The sequence below is a fragment of the Balaenoptera musculus genome, chromosome 4 (genome assembly GCF_009873245.2).
Source record: "Balaenoptera musculus isolate JJ_BM4_2016_0621 chromosome 4, mBalMus1.pri.v3, whole genome shotgun sequence".
Taxonomy (NCBI): Eukaryota; Metazoa; Chordata; class Mammalia; order Artiodactyla; family Balaenopteridae; genus Balaenoptera; species Balaenoptera musculus.
Genome location: NC_045788.1, coordinates 142342293 through 142361434, shown reverse-complemented (window position 1 = coordinate 142361434; position 19142 = coordinate 142342293). Strand labels below are relative to the sequence as shown.

The window sequence follows — 19142 nt, the reverse complement described above, 5'->3', positions numbered from 1 at the left end:
TAACACAAAGGCCAGTACACCGTGCTTGACGCCAGTGGGTGCCCCAGAGACAAGTAGCTGAGAACCACCCCTTAGAAGTCTGACATCTCCCAGAAGGAATCGGGGTGCTCTGTGCGGCCCCTGCAGGAAGGAGGCCCACACCCGGCCCCACGCTGGGCTCCTGGTCCTCGGCCCCCGTGTGTCCCAGAGGCGTCTGCTCCGCAACGTGGAGGAGTGGGACTCCTCTTCCTGATGGGCCGATGCCGCAGGTACAACGGCGGAGACCTCCGGCATTCCTGAATGCCCTTCCCTCCACCAGAGGACAGCAGGTTACTGTGGGTGTGCTGTCACGACACGTGACCACCCCTGCCAGGAATCTTGATGTTGCTTTTCCCACGAGCCCCCCCAACAAATGCGATACCTCCGTCTGGCCCTTGCTGGCTCTCTGCCGACTACCTCGCCCCCTGCAGCCCACCCCCGGCTTCCTTAGGACAGGGCTCAGAACACGGGCCAGGGAGACAGACACCCCAAGGCCTGTCGAGGCCTCAGGCGCAGTATCAACCGTGACCAGCCCATTAGCCACACCGGTTCCTCAGTGGTGACAGGAACAGAGGTGGCAAGAGAAAGCCTAGAACTTGGGGTCCCGGGGCCAGCTGGTCCGTGAATAGGAAGCTCCTGCTGGTGTGAAACCCTATGAAACCCAGAGTGTTGCAAATCCGCCCTGCCCGTCCCACGGCTGCCTCTCCAGACCCCCGACACCTCCAGCCCAGGCCCAACATCCCCAGGACCGGGATTCCTTCTCTCCCAGCCTGCGGAGAGCCTGGACTGAGGCCATCACCACGGCCGTCACGGAACAAACGCATCCCACGCGTAGGAGGGGGAGCTGTGGGAGGCTGGCACGCTTGGCAGCGTTGGACGGCTGCTTCCCCCAAGCTCCTGAGTTGGCCTGTGAACAGCTGGCTTCTCCGCTCGCCTGCTGGACCCCAGGCCAGGGGCCGTAACTCCCAGACGCAGTGCACACGTGTCTGTAAGTGTGTCTGTGTCAAGCTCTACAGACGCAGCAGGCAGCAGAAGGGACCAGGGCCGCCCTTGAGGCCCACGGATGCTGCTGGCGGCTGATCTTTTTCTCTGAGGCCTGCGATCATTGGGCTAATGCCTTCAATAAACCACACAAAACCAAGGGAAACAAAGCCAGGAGGACAGACAAGGGCCTTGAGTACCTAGGAGAAGGGGGTCGAGAAAGAAAAGTGCCTTGTCGTACTCTCGGTGACCAGGGGAAAGCCACCTGGAGAGGGACGCTGGCGTCTCCCCACCTTTACTCACGGAGGGGAGCAGGTTTAGGACACCCACCGGGGACAAGCTGGGCACACCTGTGAATGTTAAAGAGACCTGTTGATGGGGTCTGTAGGCTCAAGATCTAGAAACAGTAAGATGAATTCCAGAAACACTGCAGTTATCAGACAGGCTTAAGAAATTCCAAATGGAAAAGAAATCTGACTTACTGTTTCCCCCGAATCTGCAATGATATCTATATCTATGTCTATGGTACCATTCTTGCAGACTTTGAGAGTATTTCTTCCACTAGGTTAGCTGGAGAATTCCTCAAGTCACTTTCTTACGTCTGTAGAAGCACACAGTATTTTCTTTTCCTCATATTGTGTACAAAGCACGGAAGACTAGAAACATGAAAAGCAAGCAAGAATTCTGGAAGGAATTACCGCCTCCAGGGGCTGAGGAGACAAGCAACAACTAAAGGCCCTTGGAAACAGAGGCTCAGCAGCAGCAAGTTCACAGGGGTGCCAGGAGGAACCCCACTGTGGGATGACAGCCCTTCTGAGGTCCGCCTTTTCCTCTGCCCTGTCTGCACTGTCCAAAGAGCAGGCTCGCTGCCCAGGGGCTGGGGAACGGCCACGGCCCGCGCAGGGCTGTTCAGATGCGGGACCCTCAGGAAGGGCTGGGAGCGGGGTCAAGTGAGCCTGGATCCAGGGACCTTCTCTGGGGAGGCAGCTTCGGCTCTTTTGCCTGCAGTTTCTATTCAGCACTGACAAAATGTTTCCAAACAGCCAGCCAGGTGTTTGCAAACATCTACGACCTTTCCAAAGACTCTGGCTAGATCTGGGGCTGGGTGGGTGAGGGGGTGGAGGAGCCGGCTCGCTGGATGTCACCTGGATGAGCCTGAGAAAAGCTCTTAAGTCACAGAACGAGAGACAGCAGGTGAGCGCGTTCAGGTCCCTAGTCTCTTCACTCTGCGCCTCATACTCCTAGGAAGAGATTAGCAGGGTGCTGGGATGCCCAGAAGGAGAGGAGAGCAGTTGTAAACTACTCAGCTTGAAGGAAGTAAAAAATATTCCTCCAAAATCTCTATGGATAAACTTGGGACAGATAACGAAGGCACTTTTGAAAGACGAAAGAAAACTCTGGGACTATTTATGTCCTTGAAAGGCCTTTCAGAACAAACTAAACCCACAAACAACTGCCCAGGGAGGGGGTGATGGGCAATATTTGCCCAGGCCTGCAATCGGTCACCAGGAGAAGGGCATCCTAGCTCCACGAGGCGCCCTCGCCAGGCAGCCTCCTGAGAAGGTGTCTAAGTTCCGTATCCATTTCCCTTAACTCTTGCTCCCAGCCCCTCCTCTGAAGTGGTACTTTTATTTAACACAAGGTAAAAATGATTGCAGCTAGACTCAGAATTTAAATCTCAAAAGTGCTGCCTTCCTAACATTTAAGAAATACCATTCTCCATACCCTCTGTCTTCTCTTAGAAAACGTCTTCTTTCCTGGTGAGGCATAAAGGAACATGCAGTGAGCGGTGATGCCAGCGGAAATTGTCACCCTCTGCCATTTTCATACCCTCGAGCGGGGACCAGGCTGCGGGCACCCCGGTCCGGAGGGCACAGGTCCCCACCCCTCACGCCCCCGCAGCTGGGGAAAACAGCATGGTGGACCCGGCAGCCGACAAAAGAAACGGAGGCCACGGGAACTGCGGTGTCCAGCCTCGCCAGGGGTGAGGTCCTCGCCCACTGTTGACCCCGCCTGTTGGCCCTCTTGGGAGGCGCTCCCCCTCCCCAAGGGACAGGGCGCTTTCGTCATCTGGACGAGTCGAGTCAAAGGCCCGACCTTTACGAGGGTGCTGCTCACTGGGTTTCCTAATACTCTGGTCCCAAGAACCGGAAGGCCTTGCTGCGTGGGGTCCATTCCCACCTGGACCTAGACCTCCGGTCACCCCGGAAATCAGCCCCCTGGGCCCTTCCTCCATCACAGGGAGGAGCGCCACAGCACAGAGCCGCCTCCAGTCACCTGCTGGCTTCTGACCGCAGACGTGACCCCTCCCCCGGCCCGGGTGGGGCGGGGCCAGGCCAGGCCAGGCCAGGCGGGAGGACGCAGAACTACCTGCGCCCCGGCCTGGGGGCTCACAGCACTCGGGCCGTCCCGACGCCCCGCGCTGGCGTAGGTTACAGAGATGCCGGCCAGGTTTCCTGTGTGGACGTTTCTAACTTGCTAAACAATTGAGGCTCCTACGGAGCAAGAGTAATCGAAGTGGGCTGCCCAGGTCCTCCATGTATGCAGCTGCCACGCTCCGGAGGGTCCCTGGTGGGTGGCAGCTCCCCTCTGGGCCTGGGTGGCCAATTTGGGGTGTGGGAGCTGGCCTGCTGTCACCTGCAGCCCGTATGGCCCATTCTGCGAGTCTGTGAGGTTTCCCGGGCCCCACCTGGTACTTCCCCTAATAGAGGCGCCAAGGCCGAGCACTTCCAACGGAAACTGGGGGACACATGAAACCCGTACCCTGATAATGAGGAACCTGGAGTAGAAGGCTGAAGAGGACGCAGCCGCACCTGTGCGGCACTTCAAGAGGTTTCGGAACCGCGCTAGAACCAAGCCTGTTGTCAGGCTGCGAGACGACGGGGACCCGGGCGAAAGCGGCCGTGCGCGCGCATGCAGGAGGGAAGGCTGCACCCGGGGACGAAAGGGTTAAGCCGCCCGCAGCGCCCGCGGCGTCCGGTAGCGGGCGCGCGCCGGCGGGAACGCGGGCGCTGGCGGGCGGGCCTCGGGCGGCCGGCGTCCCTGACGTCACCACCCCGCGGTCGCCGTGGCGACGGCCTCATCAGCGCGCGCGTCAGAGCCGCCAGTCTCTTGGCAACGGCCCGATCTCGCGCTCTCCCTCCGCCTGGCGCTCGGCCGCGCGTCGCTCCGGCGTCAAAAGGACGTCAATGGGGATGTATCAATCCGGCGGCGGCGGCGTGGGCGGGGCCGGCGGCGTGGGGGCGTGGTGAGGGCGGGGCCGGGCGGACCGGGGCGGGGCCGGTGGGCGGGGCTGGCGGCGCGTGCGGCCAGAGAGCCCGGCGCTCGGCTCAGAGCTGACATGCGGCGCGGCCCGGGCGGCAAGCGGCCGAGCAGCGGGCGGCCGGGCAGCGCGAGAGGCCGAGCGGGCGGCGGGGGCCGCGGAGCGAGCGGCGTCCCGACCTCGGCGCTCCGAGGGCGGCGGAGGTGAGGCGCGGGCAGGCGGCCGCCGTTGGGCTCGGGGCTGCGGGCTCCGCGGCCCCGCAGGTGCGCGCGCGGGGGTCGCGGGCCGGGGCGCCGCCGCCGGGCTCCGCTTTGTGGTGAGGCGGGCGGCGTGGTGGGGCGTGGGAGCAGGGGTCCGGGTTTCGGGACGGAGCCGAGCGCGAGCGGCGATCCACGCGCCCCGCAGGGCTTGGGACCGGGAGCCCGAGCCGAGCCGAGCGCGGGCGGCGGGCGTGGGAGCGGGGCGCACGCCCCGCGGGGCTCCCGGAATCCGGGGTCGCTGTGGAGCCGGTCGCCGGCGGGGGAGGGTGGCAGCGGCTCCGCGCGCCCGGCGGGCCGGGGGCCCTGGGCTCGGGCCGGCCGGCGCCAAGCTGAGCGCGCCCCCCGCCCGCAGGTGCGGCCCGGAGCCATGGTGATCATGTCGGAGTTGAGCGCGGCCCCCGCGGGCTCGGGCCAGGGACAGCAGAAACCCCTCCGGGTGGGCTTTTACGACATTGAGCGGACCCTGGGCAAGGGCAATTTCGCGGTGGTGAAGCTGGCCCGGCATCGAGTTACCAAAACGCAGGTGCGTGGGGCGGCGGGACCCCGGGGTGGACCCTCTGGGGGTGCACCCCCTGCGGGTGGACACCCCCCGCTCCCCGGAGCAGAGGAAGCTGGTGGAATCCCTGCTTGTGGGGTCCTTCGTCCTAAGGTCTAAACGCTGACAGTTTTTAGTTTGGAAAAGGAAAAAAATGCTTTATGTTATGATTATGCATAATTTGTACAAATACTGGGGGACAGCCAGGAGGATAATGACTAAATAACCTAGGAGTGCAGCTGGAGCTCTGTAAAGTGAGCCTGCAGAGACTTAGGACATTTATTGATTTTTGACTTTTTAAGTAATATTAATGGTTACTTTCGTTATTTTCCTCCCTAACTTTTTTATGACCTTTGGGGACATAAAGTGTTTTAGAAATTAACCTACAGAAAATGAAATGTGTAAATTAGCTTAAATGAGAGGGTTTTTCTTTTTCAAACAAAATATCCTTTATCTATTAAAAATCTGTAGGTTGCAATAAAAATAATTGACAAGACACGATTAGATTCAAGCAATTTGGAAAAAATATATCGTGAAGTTCAGATCATGAAGCTTCTGAATCATCCTCATATCATAAAGCTTTATCAGGTAAGGACTCAAGTTTGCCTTCCACTGTTACTTCTGGCAAAGTGTATCATTTTTTAAATTTTCAACAATTAAGTCTCTGAAGGTTGTCCCTCTTTTTGGGTGTTTGTAGGAGTCAGGGGGTTGATTGTATAAGGTGAACAGATTGACTTTAGTAAGCTGTGCAATAATTTTCTTGCTCTTGGATCATAATTCAGATTTGCTTCGTTAAAGTTTTGTTTGGTAGTGTTACTCATTCCAGTTTTGAATGCGTGGAGGTCGGTTGTTAAATTTACTATGAAAACAAACAGCTAGATCTCTGCATTGCCGTAAGTCAACCATTTAGTGTGAAGGGACGAATTTGAGTGAAACTAGACTCTTCTGCCTTTGCAGATAATTATTAATCTTTAAAACCAGCTGCTCTTACCAGTTTACGTAAACTTATCTGCGCAAAGGCTGCAGTGAGCATTTGTCTGTCCCGTTTCAACCCTTCCATCAAAAACGGAGAGATGAGATGCCTTTGCTGCGGTGAGAGCAAAAGGAACTTGCCATCTAATCCGCTTTAAGAACATGCCTCACCCTGTCCTTCTGTTGGTTTGCTTTGTGACTTTTTGTTCTTCCCTTGAAACTAATCAATTGTATCTTTGGAAACTAAGTGCTGATTTAATTAGGACAGCAAAGGAATCTCTTACTTAGCCAGGTGCTTCTGCAAAATGAACTCGGGTCTACTTGCAGAAGGATAAGTTCTTTGCAGATGTTTGATATTACTCCCAGTTGTGTTGGGTGTAAGTTCCTTTTGACGATTCTCACGAAGCCCCGTGGATCCGAGATGAATATGGGACGGCGTGGGGACGTGTGTGTGCCCTTGGCAAGGCGAAGCTGTATACAGTGTGGCAGGGGAGAGGACTGAGGTTGAGATGACCCCCCGGGGAGGCTGCTGCACTGGGTTACGGTGAAGGATGAGGTGGAGTCACGGGGCTCGTGTTCCCCTAATGACAGTTTACTCAGCATCGTTAAGTGCCGAGATCGAGTCACGTGCACTCCAGTTCGTGTTTTGTTTCTGTTGTCATTTTTGAGTCAGGCCGAGATAAGATGTTTCCTCCATGGTCACTGATGTCAGTGCCTGAGCAATGTGCCAGCCTGTTTCCACAGGAGTGGGCTGAAGCCTGTCTGTCTTTGACTTTGACAGCGGGGATGAGCCAGAGCTCTCCTCATCTTCCTGTCCTCCGCTGACCCCGTGCGGGAGGAGCCCAGTTAGCCAGACGGTAGAGGTCTTTTCTGGGGGTGAATTTTCTCGTCATTCCATGAGCTGCTTTAACTGTTTGGAGACAGGGTTCAGTGGGTAGCAGCGATTGTTATGGCTCTGGTTTTGACACTAGTGTCTCATTTTCATCCAGCTGGCCCAGTCCCCAGAACCTCCGTGAGACGCTTCAGCTCTTTCCTCGAGGTTTTTTTTAAAACTTCAAACACGTTGACTCTTAATTCTTCCTCCGTCTCTTTTTTAAATTGAGGAAAGGGATAAACTTCCAACATGTCACTCTACCACACACGTGCAGGGCAAGGGCAGTTACAAGTGTAGCGAAACTGCATTGTGTTCGCTTTTCTTGTTAGATTTGTGGCTCAAGGCAGTTGTCTTTAAAGTGCCTTTTTAAAGGGATAACTATATTTTGAACCCTGAAGAGATCTTTTTCTGTAAAGATGTATTCTCTCTGTCTCTCTCTGAAATATTTTAAAATACACAGACACGAGTTTGTTTTAGTTCTTTCAGTACCAAAGATTTGAATTTGACCTCGTTTCTTAATTAGTTATGTTTTAAAATCTTAAAATTGTTTTTCTATGTGAAATAAAATTCTCGATCAGTAAACGAACCTTTAAGGTGTGTTTGACATTGGCTGTTGCTATTGACACACACGCCGAGGAGTTTGCTGTATGGAGAGGAGTCTTTAGTAGCTTACCTGGCAAAGCTGGCCTCTCACAGCCCTACTGTAGCAGGTCAGTAACGCGAGTGGGGCGGGGAATCTGTTATCTATTATTCAGCTCGTGCGGGCTGTGGCTTGGATAATCTGTTGCCTGCTAGGCTTCTAGAAGAAAGGCCTCACAGAACTCTCGCCATCTCTTTTACTGCTGGGGCCTGCAGAGACTTCACTTTGGGTGAGGCAAAGTGAGTTAAAAATACCATAGAGGAGAGTTCCAATACAAGTAGATATTTTTGGGAAGCAGAGGTGTATCAGGATGGATAGGTTAGTGAGGAACTCACCTCTGGTTTTCAAAAAACTTTTTCTGAATAGGGATCCCCTTTGTCTCTTTATTGCGGAAGATTTTCTTTTCTTTCCTTTTTTAAAATAACAAACATGCTCGTTCTGGAGAAGTTAAAAATTTACTGGGGTTCAAGTAGATTATTTATACTGTTGGTATGTTCCCTTTATGTGGTTAAACGTTAGGTCTTTATTTTTTTAGGTTATGGAAACAAAGGATATGCTTTACATTGTCACCGAATTCGCCAAAAATGGAGAGATGTTTGGTAAGCCATGCTGATTCTTAGTATCTGTTGGAAAGAAATGTCCTGATGGCCCCTCCAGCGTTTGGGTCCCCCCAGCATCCTTTCGTTGTGCCCTAGGCGACGGCCGGACCTTTGGATTTGGGGCTATAGCTTCCTTTTGTCCCTCCTCAGATTACTTGACCTCCACCGGGCACCTGAGCGAGAGTGAAGCCCGCAAGAAGTTCTGGCAGATTCTGTCAGCTGTGGAGTACTGCCACAGCCATAACATCGTCCACCGGGACCTCAAGACCGAGAACCTGTTGCTGGACGGCAACATGGACATCAAGCTGGCAGGTGAGGGGCCCAGGAGCACGCCCAGCAGGAGGGAGGTGCATGCCGGCGAGGGGCCCCGTGCTGTATTGCACGAGCCTTTGAAACCGCGGCCCTGCCGTTTGCACCGCAACTTCATCGCCTGTTTCCTTGTCTCTCAGATTTCGGGTTTGGGAATTTCTATAAGCCAGGGGAGCCTCTGTCCACGTGGTGTGGGAGCCCCCCGTACGCAGCCCCGGAGGTCTTTGAGGGGAAGGAGTACGAAGGCCCCCAGCTGGACATCTGGGTAGGAGCCACTGGTGCAGTGCCTGGGGGGTGCGGGTGCTCAGGGGGCACCGGTGCCGGGGCACAGGCGCTGACTCAAGTCTGGTCCTCCTCAGAGCCTGGGTGTCGTGCTGTACGTCCTCGTCTGCGGGTCTCTTCCCTTCGACGGGCCTAGCCTGCCGGCCTTGCGGCAGCGGGTGCTGGAGGGCCGGTTCCGCATCCCCTTCTTCATGTCTCGAGGTAGGTGAGTGCCCGGCCTCTTCTGGGCGGGTGCGGTCACCAGCCTGCTGCCCGAGCTGTTGGGTAACCAGGATGAGACTTTGGGGGGAGGAGGAGGAATTTGTTTCCTGAAATGCCTGCTTGACCGTCTTCTGAGTCTGCCATCGGGCCTGGGAGCCAGGCCCATGTCACTGTGGGGTGTTTACCAGATGCCTGCGAGAGAATCCCAACCCACTGGCTGCTTTTTCTGTGCCCTACTTATAGGGCCGGCTGACGCCTACGCAGGCTGCTCCGAAGCCGGCTGGGGGCCCAGCGACAGCACTCGGGGTGCTGGCCCCGTCCCCTGAGTCTCACCCCTCCCACACTGTGCTTTTCTCTTCCACTCTGGAAGGTGTTGGACAGCTGCTTCCTCACATGCTTGGTCACAGCAGGGTGGGGGAGTCTAGGTGGTGCTCGGTCTGGTGGACATTAGGACCGCGTTCCCCAGGGACCTGATCCCTCGACCCGTGGCCCTCCTTGGCGGCAGGTCTGGGACCCCCAGGCCACCGCTCCCGGCCTCAGTGTTCTTTGGGATGGTCACTTGTCTGCTCGCCACGTGTGGGGGAGCCACGTCCCCTGCAGGGACCCGGGTGGGCGGTGGGCACGCGCGTGCGGGAGGCCCTTGCGGGCTCAGTGCGCCTCCCTTGCCCCCCAGACTGCGAGACGCTGATCCGCCGCATGCTGGCGGTGGACCCCACCAAGCGCATCACCGTCAGCCAGATCTGGCAGCACAGGTGGACGCAGGCCGACCCCGCCCCGCGGCAGCCGACCTGCCCGCTCTTCTCCTTGCTCGGCTGTGCCTCCAGCCTGGGCAGCTATGACGAGCAGGCGCTGGGCATCATGCAGACGCTGGGCGTGGACCGACAGAGGACCGTGGAGGTGCGCCGCCGGCCTGGCCTGCCGTGGGGAGGGTGCGCTTTCCCGGGCGTGCGGCTGATGGACGGGCGGCTTGCCCACGGGCAAGGGCATTCTCGGCCACCTGAGAATAGTGCGGGAGCCGGCTCTTCAGGGAGCTCCCCCCGCCGGCTGCGCTCTGACCCCGCTTCTCTGCCCCCAGTCGCTGCAGAACGGCAGCTACAACCACTTCGCGGCCATTTATTACCTGCTCCTGGAGCGGCTGAAGGAGCTCCGGCTCGCCCAGCCGCCGGCCCGCCCCGGCCACGCCTGGCAGCAGAGGCCCCGGAGCTCAGACCTCAGCGCATTTGAGGTGAGGGGCAGCGCCTTCGCTACCCAGCCCCGTGTCTCTGCCTTGGACTGTGTCCCCAAGTTAGGAATCCCCTGCTCGGACATGCCTGGGAGGGCACGCAGGCTGAGCCCCCAGGTCATCTACCCCCTCCCGTTAGGCACTTGGCGGGGGGTCCCGTGTGGTGAAGCGGGGGGTGCCAGCCGCTCTGCTGGGGGTCAGGCCCCGCCTGACCACCCCCTGTTCCTTCACGGCCCCTGGCGCCACCACTTGGCCGATTCCCCTGGTCACCCCACACGGTGAGGCCCTGGAGGGGGCTACACACGTGTCCTGAGCCCGCAGCTGGCGGCTGACGCCTGTTAACTCAGAGGGAAGCCAGCCGGTCTGTTCCGCGACGCTGTGTTGCTCGCAGTCGTGCCCTGCCTCTGTCCCTCACGGCCTCTGTCCTCATCTGCTGGCCCCCAGGTGCCTCAGGAAGGCCCGCCCGGCGACGCTTTCCGCTCCGCCCTGCTCTGCGCGCAGCCCCAGGCCTTGGGGCAGTCCGTCCTGCAGGCTGAGATTGACTGTGACCTCCACAGCTCGCTGCAGGTGTGCGAGCGCCTCGCAGGCGGTGTCCGGGGTGGGCCGGTCTGCTTCCCAGTGGTGGTGACGCCCGGGGCCGGGCCTCACAGAGCGCTGGGGTCACCGGCCTGTGTGTGTCCCCACAGCCCTTGCTCTTCCCCGTGGACACCGGTTGCCGCGGGGTGTGCCGGCGGCGCTCCGTCTCCCCCAGCAGCCTGCTGGACACGGCCATCCGCGAGGAGGCCAGGCGGGGCCCGGGCCTGGACGAGGAGCAGGAGACACGGGAGCCCCCACCTGGCAGCACCGGCCGGAGGCACACGCTGGCCGAGGTCTCCACCTGCTTCTCCCCGCGCATCCCTCCATGTAAGCGTCCCCGTGGCTCAGGGCCACGCCCGGCGGGTGGGCTGTGACGGGCAGCGTCTTCAGGTCTGCCATTCCTGAATCGCTCGAGACCACGTGAACCATACTTAGACCTCGCAGGTGGCCCTCGAGTGGCAGGGACAGCGTGGGGTTTAGCTGCCCTCGGGGGCCAGCAGGGCAGGTCCTCGGCCCAGGCCCCTCTGAGTCCCGGGTCCAAGCGCCACCTGTTGGCTGTAGCCGCGCGCCCAGCCCCGTGGTGCTGGCCGTCGAGGCTCCCTGGACTCTGGGGGCATCTGGCCGTCACAGACTTCCTGCCCCCAGAGTTGAGGCTAGGGGTGGGGAGGGTACAGCTGTTTGCCCCGTCAGTGGGCCACGGGCCATCTGAGGGCCGGGGAGACGCCGCAGCAGGCGCGAAGCTCTGGAGCCAGAGCACTTGGACTGGCTGTGAAGCGTGTCAGGCGTCCCCGGGTGCGTCTGGCCTCAGCAGCACCTACTGCTCTGCAGGTATCGTCGTGTCGCCCTCTGCGGCCAGTCCTTCCGAAGGCACCAGCTCCGACAGCTGCCTGACCTCTGCGGGTGACGGCCTGGCTGGGCTCAGTGGACACCTGGTTGCTCAGGGGCTGCTGAGTGCCTGCTCTCCGCTCAGACTGGCCTCGCCGCTCCTGGGGACCCGGTCCGCCACCCCAGTGCTGCAGGCGCAGGGGGCCCTGGGAGGAGCCGCCCCGCTCCCCGTCAGCTTCCAGGAGGGCCGGAGGGCGTCAGACACCTCTCTCACTCAAGGTGACTTCCCCTTTCGCTCCCAATTCTGCCTTCCCCAGGCGTGGCCCTGAGCCACGGGGACGCTTACATGGAGGGATGCGTGGGGAGAAGCAGGTGGAGACCCGTGCGCACCCCGGGGGGCATCACTTTGTCCTTAATGGCAGGTGGCAACCCCCTTTTCTAGCTGGTCCTGGTGGAGCAGCTGTGCTCCCTGGGCAGGCCGAAGCTGCTGCCCGGATTCTAGACGCCCTGGCTTCTAGGACGAGCTCACACGGCCTCTAGTAGCTGGTCCTAAAAGCCCAAGAGATGCTTGGATGGCGGGCCTCAGCTCCTGACTTGGAGGAGGATGGCCAGGGAGGCACCCGCCACAAAGGCAGCCCGTACTTGGCGGCCGGGCTCTCTTGGCACCTCCCAGGGCTTGTGGGGCCCCAGCCCCCTCCCGAGGCCCCCACACTGCTTGAGCCCTCCTTCCACGAAGGATCCACTGTCTGCCCAGACGTGTGCTTCTTCAGGGCTGGAACTGCTGTCCCAAACCAAACCCCAAAAGAGACTGATGTCCCAGCCCCAGGAGAGGGGCTGTCATGAAGTGATGGGGTGACCAGAGGGCCCCTTGACCCTGTAGGAAGGCGTGCGGGTCCCCTCATCCCACCACGTTCACGCCCCTCGGCGCCCCCCATACTCCTCCCCACTGTCTGGAAGCCCCAGCAAGCGACGGGCCGTCAGGCCAGGGCTGGTGGACGGGTCCGTATACCTGTTGACTTTGCCTGTCCCCAGGGCTGAAAGCCTTTCGGCAGCAGCTGCGGAAGAACGCGAGGACCAAAGGCTTTCTGGGGCTGAACAAGATCAAGGGGCTGGCTCGCCAGGTGTGCCAGCCCTCCTCCTCCAGCCGGACCTCGAGGGGCGGCCTGAGCACCTTCCAGCTGCCCGCACAGAGCCCGGGCCTGCACGGCGGCGGGGCCGGCGGCCGGGAGGGCAGGAGCCTGCTGGAGGAGGTGTTGCACCAGCAGAGGTAAGACGCCCGCTTGGCACTGGCGCCGGGACCTGGGCAGGGCTCATGTGGCTTGGGATTTTCTGAGCGGCCTTACCCCCTGTGCTCCCGCTTCTGCACGTAGCCAGACAAGCGCCGCCCTGCCCAGGCTGGGGGAGAGCTGTGCGGCTCCTTCCCAGTAGCTGGGGGCGGGGGTGGGGAGCATCGGCCCACAGTGGGGGAGGGAGGGGGCGGCGGGTAAGAATGTCACGTCTGGTTGGCATCTCTGAGCTGCTACGAAAGCAAGACGGGGAATGAAATGCCAGGAATTGCTCAGGGGATGAGTCACGCACAGAGTGGCGTGTTCCGAGCAGTTCCAGCCCGTACTTCCACGGGGCGGGCCCTCCAGCCCTGGCGGGTGGAAACCCGATCGTGTGGGAGCCTGGCCGGGTGGCGGGGGCAGCCGCGCGCCGGCCGGCACTGACCTGCCCTCCCTGTCCCTCGGCCTGGCCAGGTTGCTCCAGTTACAGCACCACCCGGCGGCCCCACCCGGCTGCCAGCCGGCCGCCCAGCACCCCCCAGCCCCCCTGGTCCTCGCCCCCTGCGACGGCACCCTCCTCGTGTCGGGGCTGCAGAAGGAGCTGGGGCTGGGGCCCGGCCCGCTGCTGCCGCCCCCCCTGCTGCAGGCCGGGGGCTCCCCGGTGGCGTCGGCCGCCCAGCTCCTGGACGCCCACCTGCGCATCAGCAGCTCCACGGCCCCCAGCCCTGCCGCCGCGGGCCCCCAGCCACGCTTCGCCACGCTGTCCCCGAGTCTGGAGCCCGCGGGGCTGCCCCAGGGAGACTGTGAGATGGAGGACCTGACCTCCGGCCCGCTGGGCACCTTCGTCTTGGTGCAGTGAGGGGCCCGGCCGGGCTGTGACTTCTCGAAGCAATAATTTCAGAGTATGTGAAGACGTTCCCGGACTCAAAGCCAAGAACTGTTCAGAAGGAAAACAAGCAATACGTTTGGTGTTTTGGCTTTTTAGTTTATTTTTTGTTTGATTTTTTTTTTTTTTTTTCCCCCTTGCACTGAGCAACTGTAACTCCGAGTAGGGACTGGAAACTTTTTGAAGAAAAATAATAATCCGGGGGCCTGTCATTGGGGCGGGTGGATGGAAGCGGGAGGAGGGCAGAGGGTGGAGCTGGCAGCGCTGTGGTCGGGGTCACGGGGGGGGAGGGGGTCGCCGATTGCCCCCAGGAGACCGTGGTGTGAGCCGTGCGTCCCCATTGCGTGTGTGTGCGTGTGCATGTGTTAGTGGGTTTTTTTTAGTTCACAATTCTCCACTTCCTGAAACACTTAGGCTTCACTTGAAAACTGTGAACTTTCTGCTTTACGTATCAGTTCTTGAAAAGCTCTAACGTCCAGCCCAAGAGAAGATAATCTATAAATTCACGGAATTCTCTCCCCTAAAATCAGAACCCAGAGGATAGTTTTTCTTATTTTAGAGGAGACGTTTTATAAACTGCTCGGGAGTTGGTTTTCCAGGATTCTTCGGAGGGGCTGCAAAGAGGAACCTGGGTGGGGTGGGGTGACCGCGAGGTGGAGGCTCCCCGCCCCCTGCCCCGGTCACTCGGCCTGGAGCCCCAGGGCACCTTCGAGGGAGCTGGGGAAGTCTCTTCCTCCTGCACCTCTTATTTCCGCTGCTAATTAAGTTTTTATGCATTTCATTATCAGGGTCCAAAAAGAACAACTGACTTGGGGTGGAGGGGGGATCGTGCAATATGGCGATTCTGTGATGCTGGGACAGGGATGGGCCACTTGCGGTCGGGGGACGGCCCACCTTGCCCAGGCCCTGTGCTTGGTGGGCCTTCGTTTTAGGAAAATGAAGTGAGAGGTCAGTGCTGTTCAAGCTTTGTTCTTTTTTTAAAGCGAATACTGTACATGTATATACATAGGAGACAAACATACACTACTTATTTTTTATACTTTTTACTACGTTTTTGTGTTCCTGGTTTGAACTTCCCTCTCTGGTAACGGAACAAAGCTCTGGCACCAGGTCCGCATGGAGGCGGGGCCGGCAGGGAGCAGACCAGGCGCACACTCACCTGGCAGGTGAACTCAGGTGGTGGCTCGGTCCGTCGGAGGCCGCTGGGCTGAGCAGGAGGACCGCTCCTCCCCATCCCTGTGGCCAGTCAGTGCCGTCCCTTTACCAACGCAGGTGCCTTCAGCTCGTGTCGGCTCTCGCAGCCTGCAGCGTTAGGCCCAGGTGATGCTGAACCAGGAAGGTGGCACGTGTAGAAGCCAAAGATTGCCGGCTCCCCAGAGGCCGGGGAGGCGGCCCGGGTCTGTGCGTGTGGCCATCTCCCGCCGGCCCCGCCGCCGCTGCTCTGTAGCTGTGTCCAGGGGCGGGACAAAGGACTGTCCTTGCACCTGGCTGCCAAGAAGTCACCAAAGCCTCCCGTGACTAGGAAGGTTTGGGCCAGGAGAGCACTGGAGGCCCCGGGGCGCCAGCCTCGGCCTCCACCTTCTGGAGGCACCGTCGACTCCCCCGAGGCCGCTTCCCTCCTTAACGCATCTGTTCTAACGCCATTGATCAAAGGCCTCAGAACCACGACAAGCACTTTACTCTCAGCGGTTTCCTCCCGTCACCGTCAGACGTGTGTCGTGTTGTGTCCGGTGTTGGCGACGCGTGTGCTGCGGGTTTCTCAGCGGCGCTGTCCCGCGGACCGGACGCAGGAGCCTGTCCCAAGGCACCACGCCATCTGATGAAGATGTACATAGTTTGGGTTTTTTACCATAACTGAATTAATTATTTTATTTCTTATGTTCACATGAGAAATGTATGCCAAATGATTAGTGGATGTATGTTTTTTAATTTAATATTTAAATAAAACATTTGGGGAAGAAACCTTGACTCCTTCCCCGGCTTCTCTGTGGGGGGCTCCTTCCTTCCGAGCCGCTTCCTCCAGGTTCGATGAGTTTCAGGTCTTGGAGAAGAGCGCCAAGTGCCAGCTCCTGCGCTCAGCTGAGCTGCAGGCCTGAGCCCTGACCCGCTAGGAGGGCCGGGCGCTCAGTGGCCCCGGCTGGGAGGGGTGGGGGGGGGCCCGCTGGCGCTCAGACCCCTTCCCAGGTGGCAGCTCTGCTAATCGGCTGGATGTCTTGACACCCAGGTGTGTTTTCAGCTGGTTCGTCCCCTCCCAGGGCACCATTCACGCTTCACTCTTCACCCATACTGAATCCATACTTCACCCACTCTGAATCCACCTAGAAATCAAGGTTTTGGAAGAATCTCACAGCCAAACTATTTCCTGGTCTTTTCAAGTTGACATCACCACCTTCTAGGAATAGGGCAGATGGGGCTGCCAGAAGACCAAAGGGTTCTCTTCATTTTGATGCCTGGCAAATCTTTTTTGATTAAAAAATTCTTGAACCCTTTCATACTCATTAAGATGGTCATTATCAAAAAAACAAAAGTGTTTGCAAGGATGCAGAAATTGGACCCCTTGTGCATTGCTTGTGGGAAAGTACGATGGTGCAGCTGCTGTGGAAAACAGTATTGCAGTTCCTTAAATAGTTAAATAAGGACCATGTCATCCAGCAATCCCAATTCTGGGCATAGACCCAAAAGAACTGAAAGTAGGGTCTCAAACAGATACCTGTACACCCATGTTCATGGCAGCATATTCACAATAGCCAAAATGTCGAAGCCACCCAGTAACCACCGGTGGATGGATGGATAAATAGAATGTGGTCCATCCACACAATGGAATATTATTCAGCCTTAAAATGGAAGGACATTCCAACACCTGCTACAACACGGATGAACCTTGAGGACGTTATGGTCTGTGACATAAGCCAGTTACAAAAGGACAAATATTGTATGATCCGCTTACATGAGATCCCTGGAGGAACCAGATTCGTAGAGACAGAAAGCAGGACGGTGGGGGCCAGGGGCTGGCGGGGGGGCTGGGGAGTGAGTGTTTAATGGGGGCAGAGTTTCAGTCTGGGGAAGAGGGAAAGTTCTAGAGACAGATGGTGGTTACACAACAGATGGTTACACAACAACGTGAATGTACCCAAGGCCACCAAAATGTACACTTAAAAATGGTTAAGATTGTAAATTTTATGTGTATTTAACCAAAATGAAAAGAAGAAAGATTCTTTCGGGGGGACAGGTTGAGGGGTGGACAGCAGCCTCCCCGTGGAGAGTAGGGGCTCCCGGGGCCAGGAGTGAGCAAGCGAGTGAGACGGCCGTAGGGTTAGAGCCACGGGGGATCCCGCGGAAGCTCAGAGTCTGTTTCCACACATTCTGGGAATAACGGTGCATGTTGCTTAAATGCCTGGGAATAACGGTGCATGTTGCTTCAGTGCCGAGCCCTTCCCACAGCCCACAGGGACTGAGCGGCGGGGGTCCTCACGGCCGTGGGAGGGATTCCCCCCCAGCAAAAGGCTCCCTGTTTTCTGGGGAGTCTCAGCAGTTTGGAGGCTTGCTGAAGAAGAGTTTTAGCATCTTAGATGGGGAGCTAGGTTCGCAGTGACTGACTGAGCCGTGAGGCTGGCTTCCGGCAGGAGGGCGGGTCAGACGTGTCCCCAGGAGAGCTCAGCGATGCCAAACGGACTCCCCGGGCCTCCCTGGGGCGTGGCCTACGGAGCTAGCTCTGCGCCCTGGCACCTCTGTCCCCCCACCTAGGAGGGGGCCGGCTCGACCGCTGAACTCAGGCCCTGTGGCTTGCTGTCGAGAAGACTAAAGGGAAATCCAGAAAATCCGGTTTACTGTTTGGGACGGAGAGTCTTATAAACCAGGAAGAACTCAAGCAAAATGCGTCTGGACCTCTTGACGTATTTGGCTTTCGTGTTTGCGCCGTGTTAATAACTTGACATGCCCGTGTCCTGGCTCCCAACCAGATGCTCAGCTCCTTGTGGGGACCTCATATCTCATCCGACTCGCACTCCCACGGGCCCGGGCACAGGCGGGCTCGCGTGGCCCCTTGGCAAAGAGCGGGCAGCGGAGTGAGCCCCTGTTCTCGAGCTGGCTTGCTTCCTCTGAACGGACGGTGCGGTGTGCCGTTATTATTATTGGTGGTGGTGGTGGTGGTATTGTTCTCGTTATGTAACACTTCCTAGAATTCCCAGGTTGGAGATTGGAGCCCGGTGCAGGGAGCCCCACGTAGACCCACGGGATATCGGAACTCTGTCCTGGGCTTACAGATCTGCTCACGAATACTTTCCCGTCCCCCAGAACAGGAGGCCAGCGGCTGTGGGACTCGGCGAGGCTCACGGTGCGTTAAGGGTCTTCTCAAGGCCCCGCCACCGCATCTTGCTCTCTCAGCATTTCTGCACCTGGGACGATCCCACCTTCTCGGGTGTTTTGCGAGGAGTTGACGCTGTGGATGGGTGCGTTCCCGTGGGGCGTGGGGCGTGGGGTGTGGCGGGGCCGAGCCAGGCTCTGGCACGTCCCTTAGCACGCGACTGCACATCTGCATGTGGGCAGCGCTCTGGTCAGCTTTCTTGTGTTCAGGACATCGCGCCTCACGATGCCCCTTAGGTGGGTGTGACCACTAACCACCCCGGGAACCACTTAGCACAGCTCCAGGCACACCGGGAGCGCCCAGGAACACAGCAGTGCCCCGCAGGGTCCCTGCAGGGTCGCTGCAGCCAGAGGGCACATGTCCATCAGCGAGGAAGGGCCAGCGGGCCGGGAGGCGCAGGCTTGGCCCCCTTTCATCCCCACGCTGGTGCTGAAAATGCTGAATCCTCCCGCAGAAGTAGGAGGCCTCACCCTGAAGGCGCCAGCTGCCGTGGTCGGTGTGACTCGCTGCCCGGAGCTGGGGGCACCCTCCCGGCTGGGCCACGGGACAGTGTGTGCCAGAGCCGCCCTGCTTTAGGAGGAAGCCTTTCTGGGCACCTCAGAGTGAGAGCGGCTTCTGTGGGGGAGGAGGGGGCACGGACAGCAGGGACGGCGGGGTCGGAGGGGTCGGAGAGTGAGGGAAGTTCCCGGCTGGGGAGCCGGAGCCGGGGCTCATCTCCCTCCGAGGCGGGGACTGAACCTGACCTGAGAGGAACTGGCTCGCTTGGGGGTGGAAGGAAAAGTGTTGGCCTATTAGCTTTCCTTCCAGAATAACAGCGGGGAGTTTCCGATGTGCACGGGAGGCGGGGGAGGGGCACCGCCAGCCTGTGGCACGAACTTTGACCTTGAGAGGGCATCCTGAAGAGGGTATCCAGGGTGGAGATGTCTTAGCGGGCCCACCTGAGGTTTTCCAGGTCTGGCTCTGTGGGCTACTGTCCATGGTGAGAGGAGAGGGCGGAAACCAGAGGGGCCTGGAATCTGAGCTGATTACTGTGAGGCTGGGAGGGCAGTGGAGGGGGAGGGGGAGAGGTGGG

The 19142-nt window shown here is 58.9% G+C and overlaps 1 protein-coding gene across 3 annotated transcripts; it reads left to right on the top strand.

The window, feature by feature from the left end:
• Positions 1–4357: 4357 nt before the first annotated feature.
• Positions 4358–15661, top strand: SIK1 (salt inducible kinase 1). Of its 3 annotated transcripts, XM_036850570.1 has the most exons (14): positions 4361–4464; positions 4874–5044; positions 5528–5644; positions 8078–8141; positions 8292–8453; positions 8591–8715; positions 8810–8933; positions 9607–9830; positions 10009–10158; positions 10600–10722; positions 10842–11058; positions 11560–11835; positions 12589–12823; positions 13296–15661. In XM_036850570.1, exons 2-14 carry the CDS (start codon positions 4889–4891, stop codon positions 13678–13680), a joined length of 2358 nt encoding a protein of 785 aa, XP_036706465.1. In that variant the 5' UTR covers positions 4361–4464; positions 4874–4888; the 3' UTR covers positions 13681–15661. The 3 variants fall into 3 exon arrangements, with proteins under 3 accessions (XP_036706467.1, XP_036706466.1, XP_036706465.1); XM_036850572.1 differs by lacking the exons at positions 12589–12823; positions 13296–15661 and adding an exon at positions 11931–12582 and having other exon boundaries at positions 4358–4464; positions 11560–11872; XM_036850571.1 differs by lacking the exon at positions 10600–10722 and having other exon boundaries at positions 4360–4464.
• Positions 15662–19142: the final 3481 nt, after the last annotated feature.

Coding starts and splice junctions, on each gene's coding strand:
- SIK1 (XM_036850570.1), top strand. CDS start 4,889: ATGGTGATCATGTCGGAGTTGAGCGCGGCCCCCGCGGGCTCGGGCCAG. Junction 5,045..5,527: donor ATCGAGTTACCAAAACGCAG/GTGCGTGGGGCG, acceptor AAAAATCTGTAG/GTTGCAATAAAAATAATTGA. Junction 8,934..9,606: donor CCCCTTCTTCATGTCTCGAG/GTAGGTGAGTGC, acceptor CTTGCCCCCCAG/ACTGCGAGACGCTGATCCGC.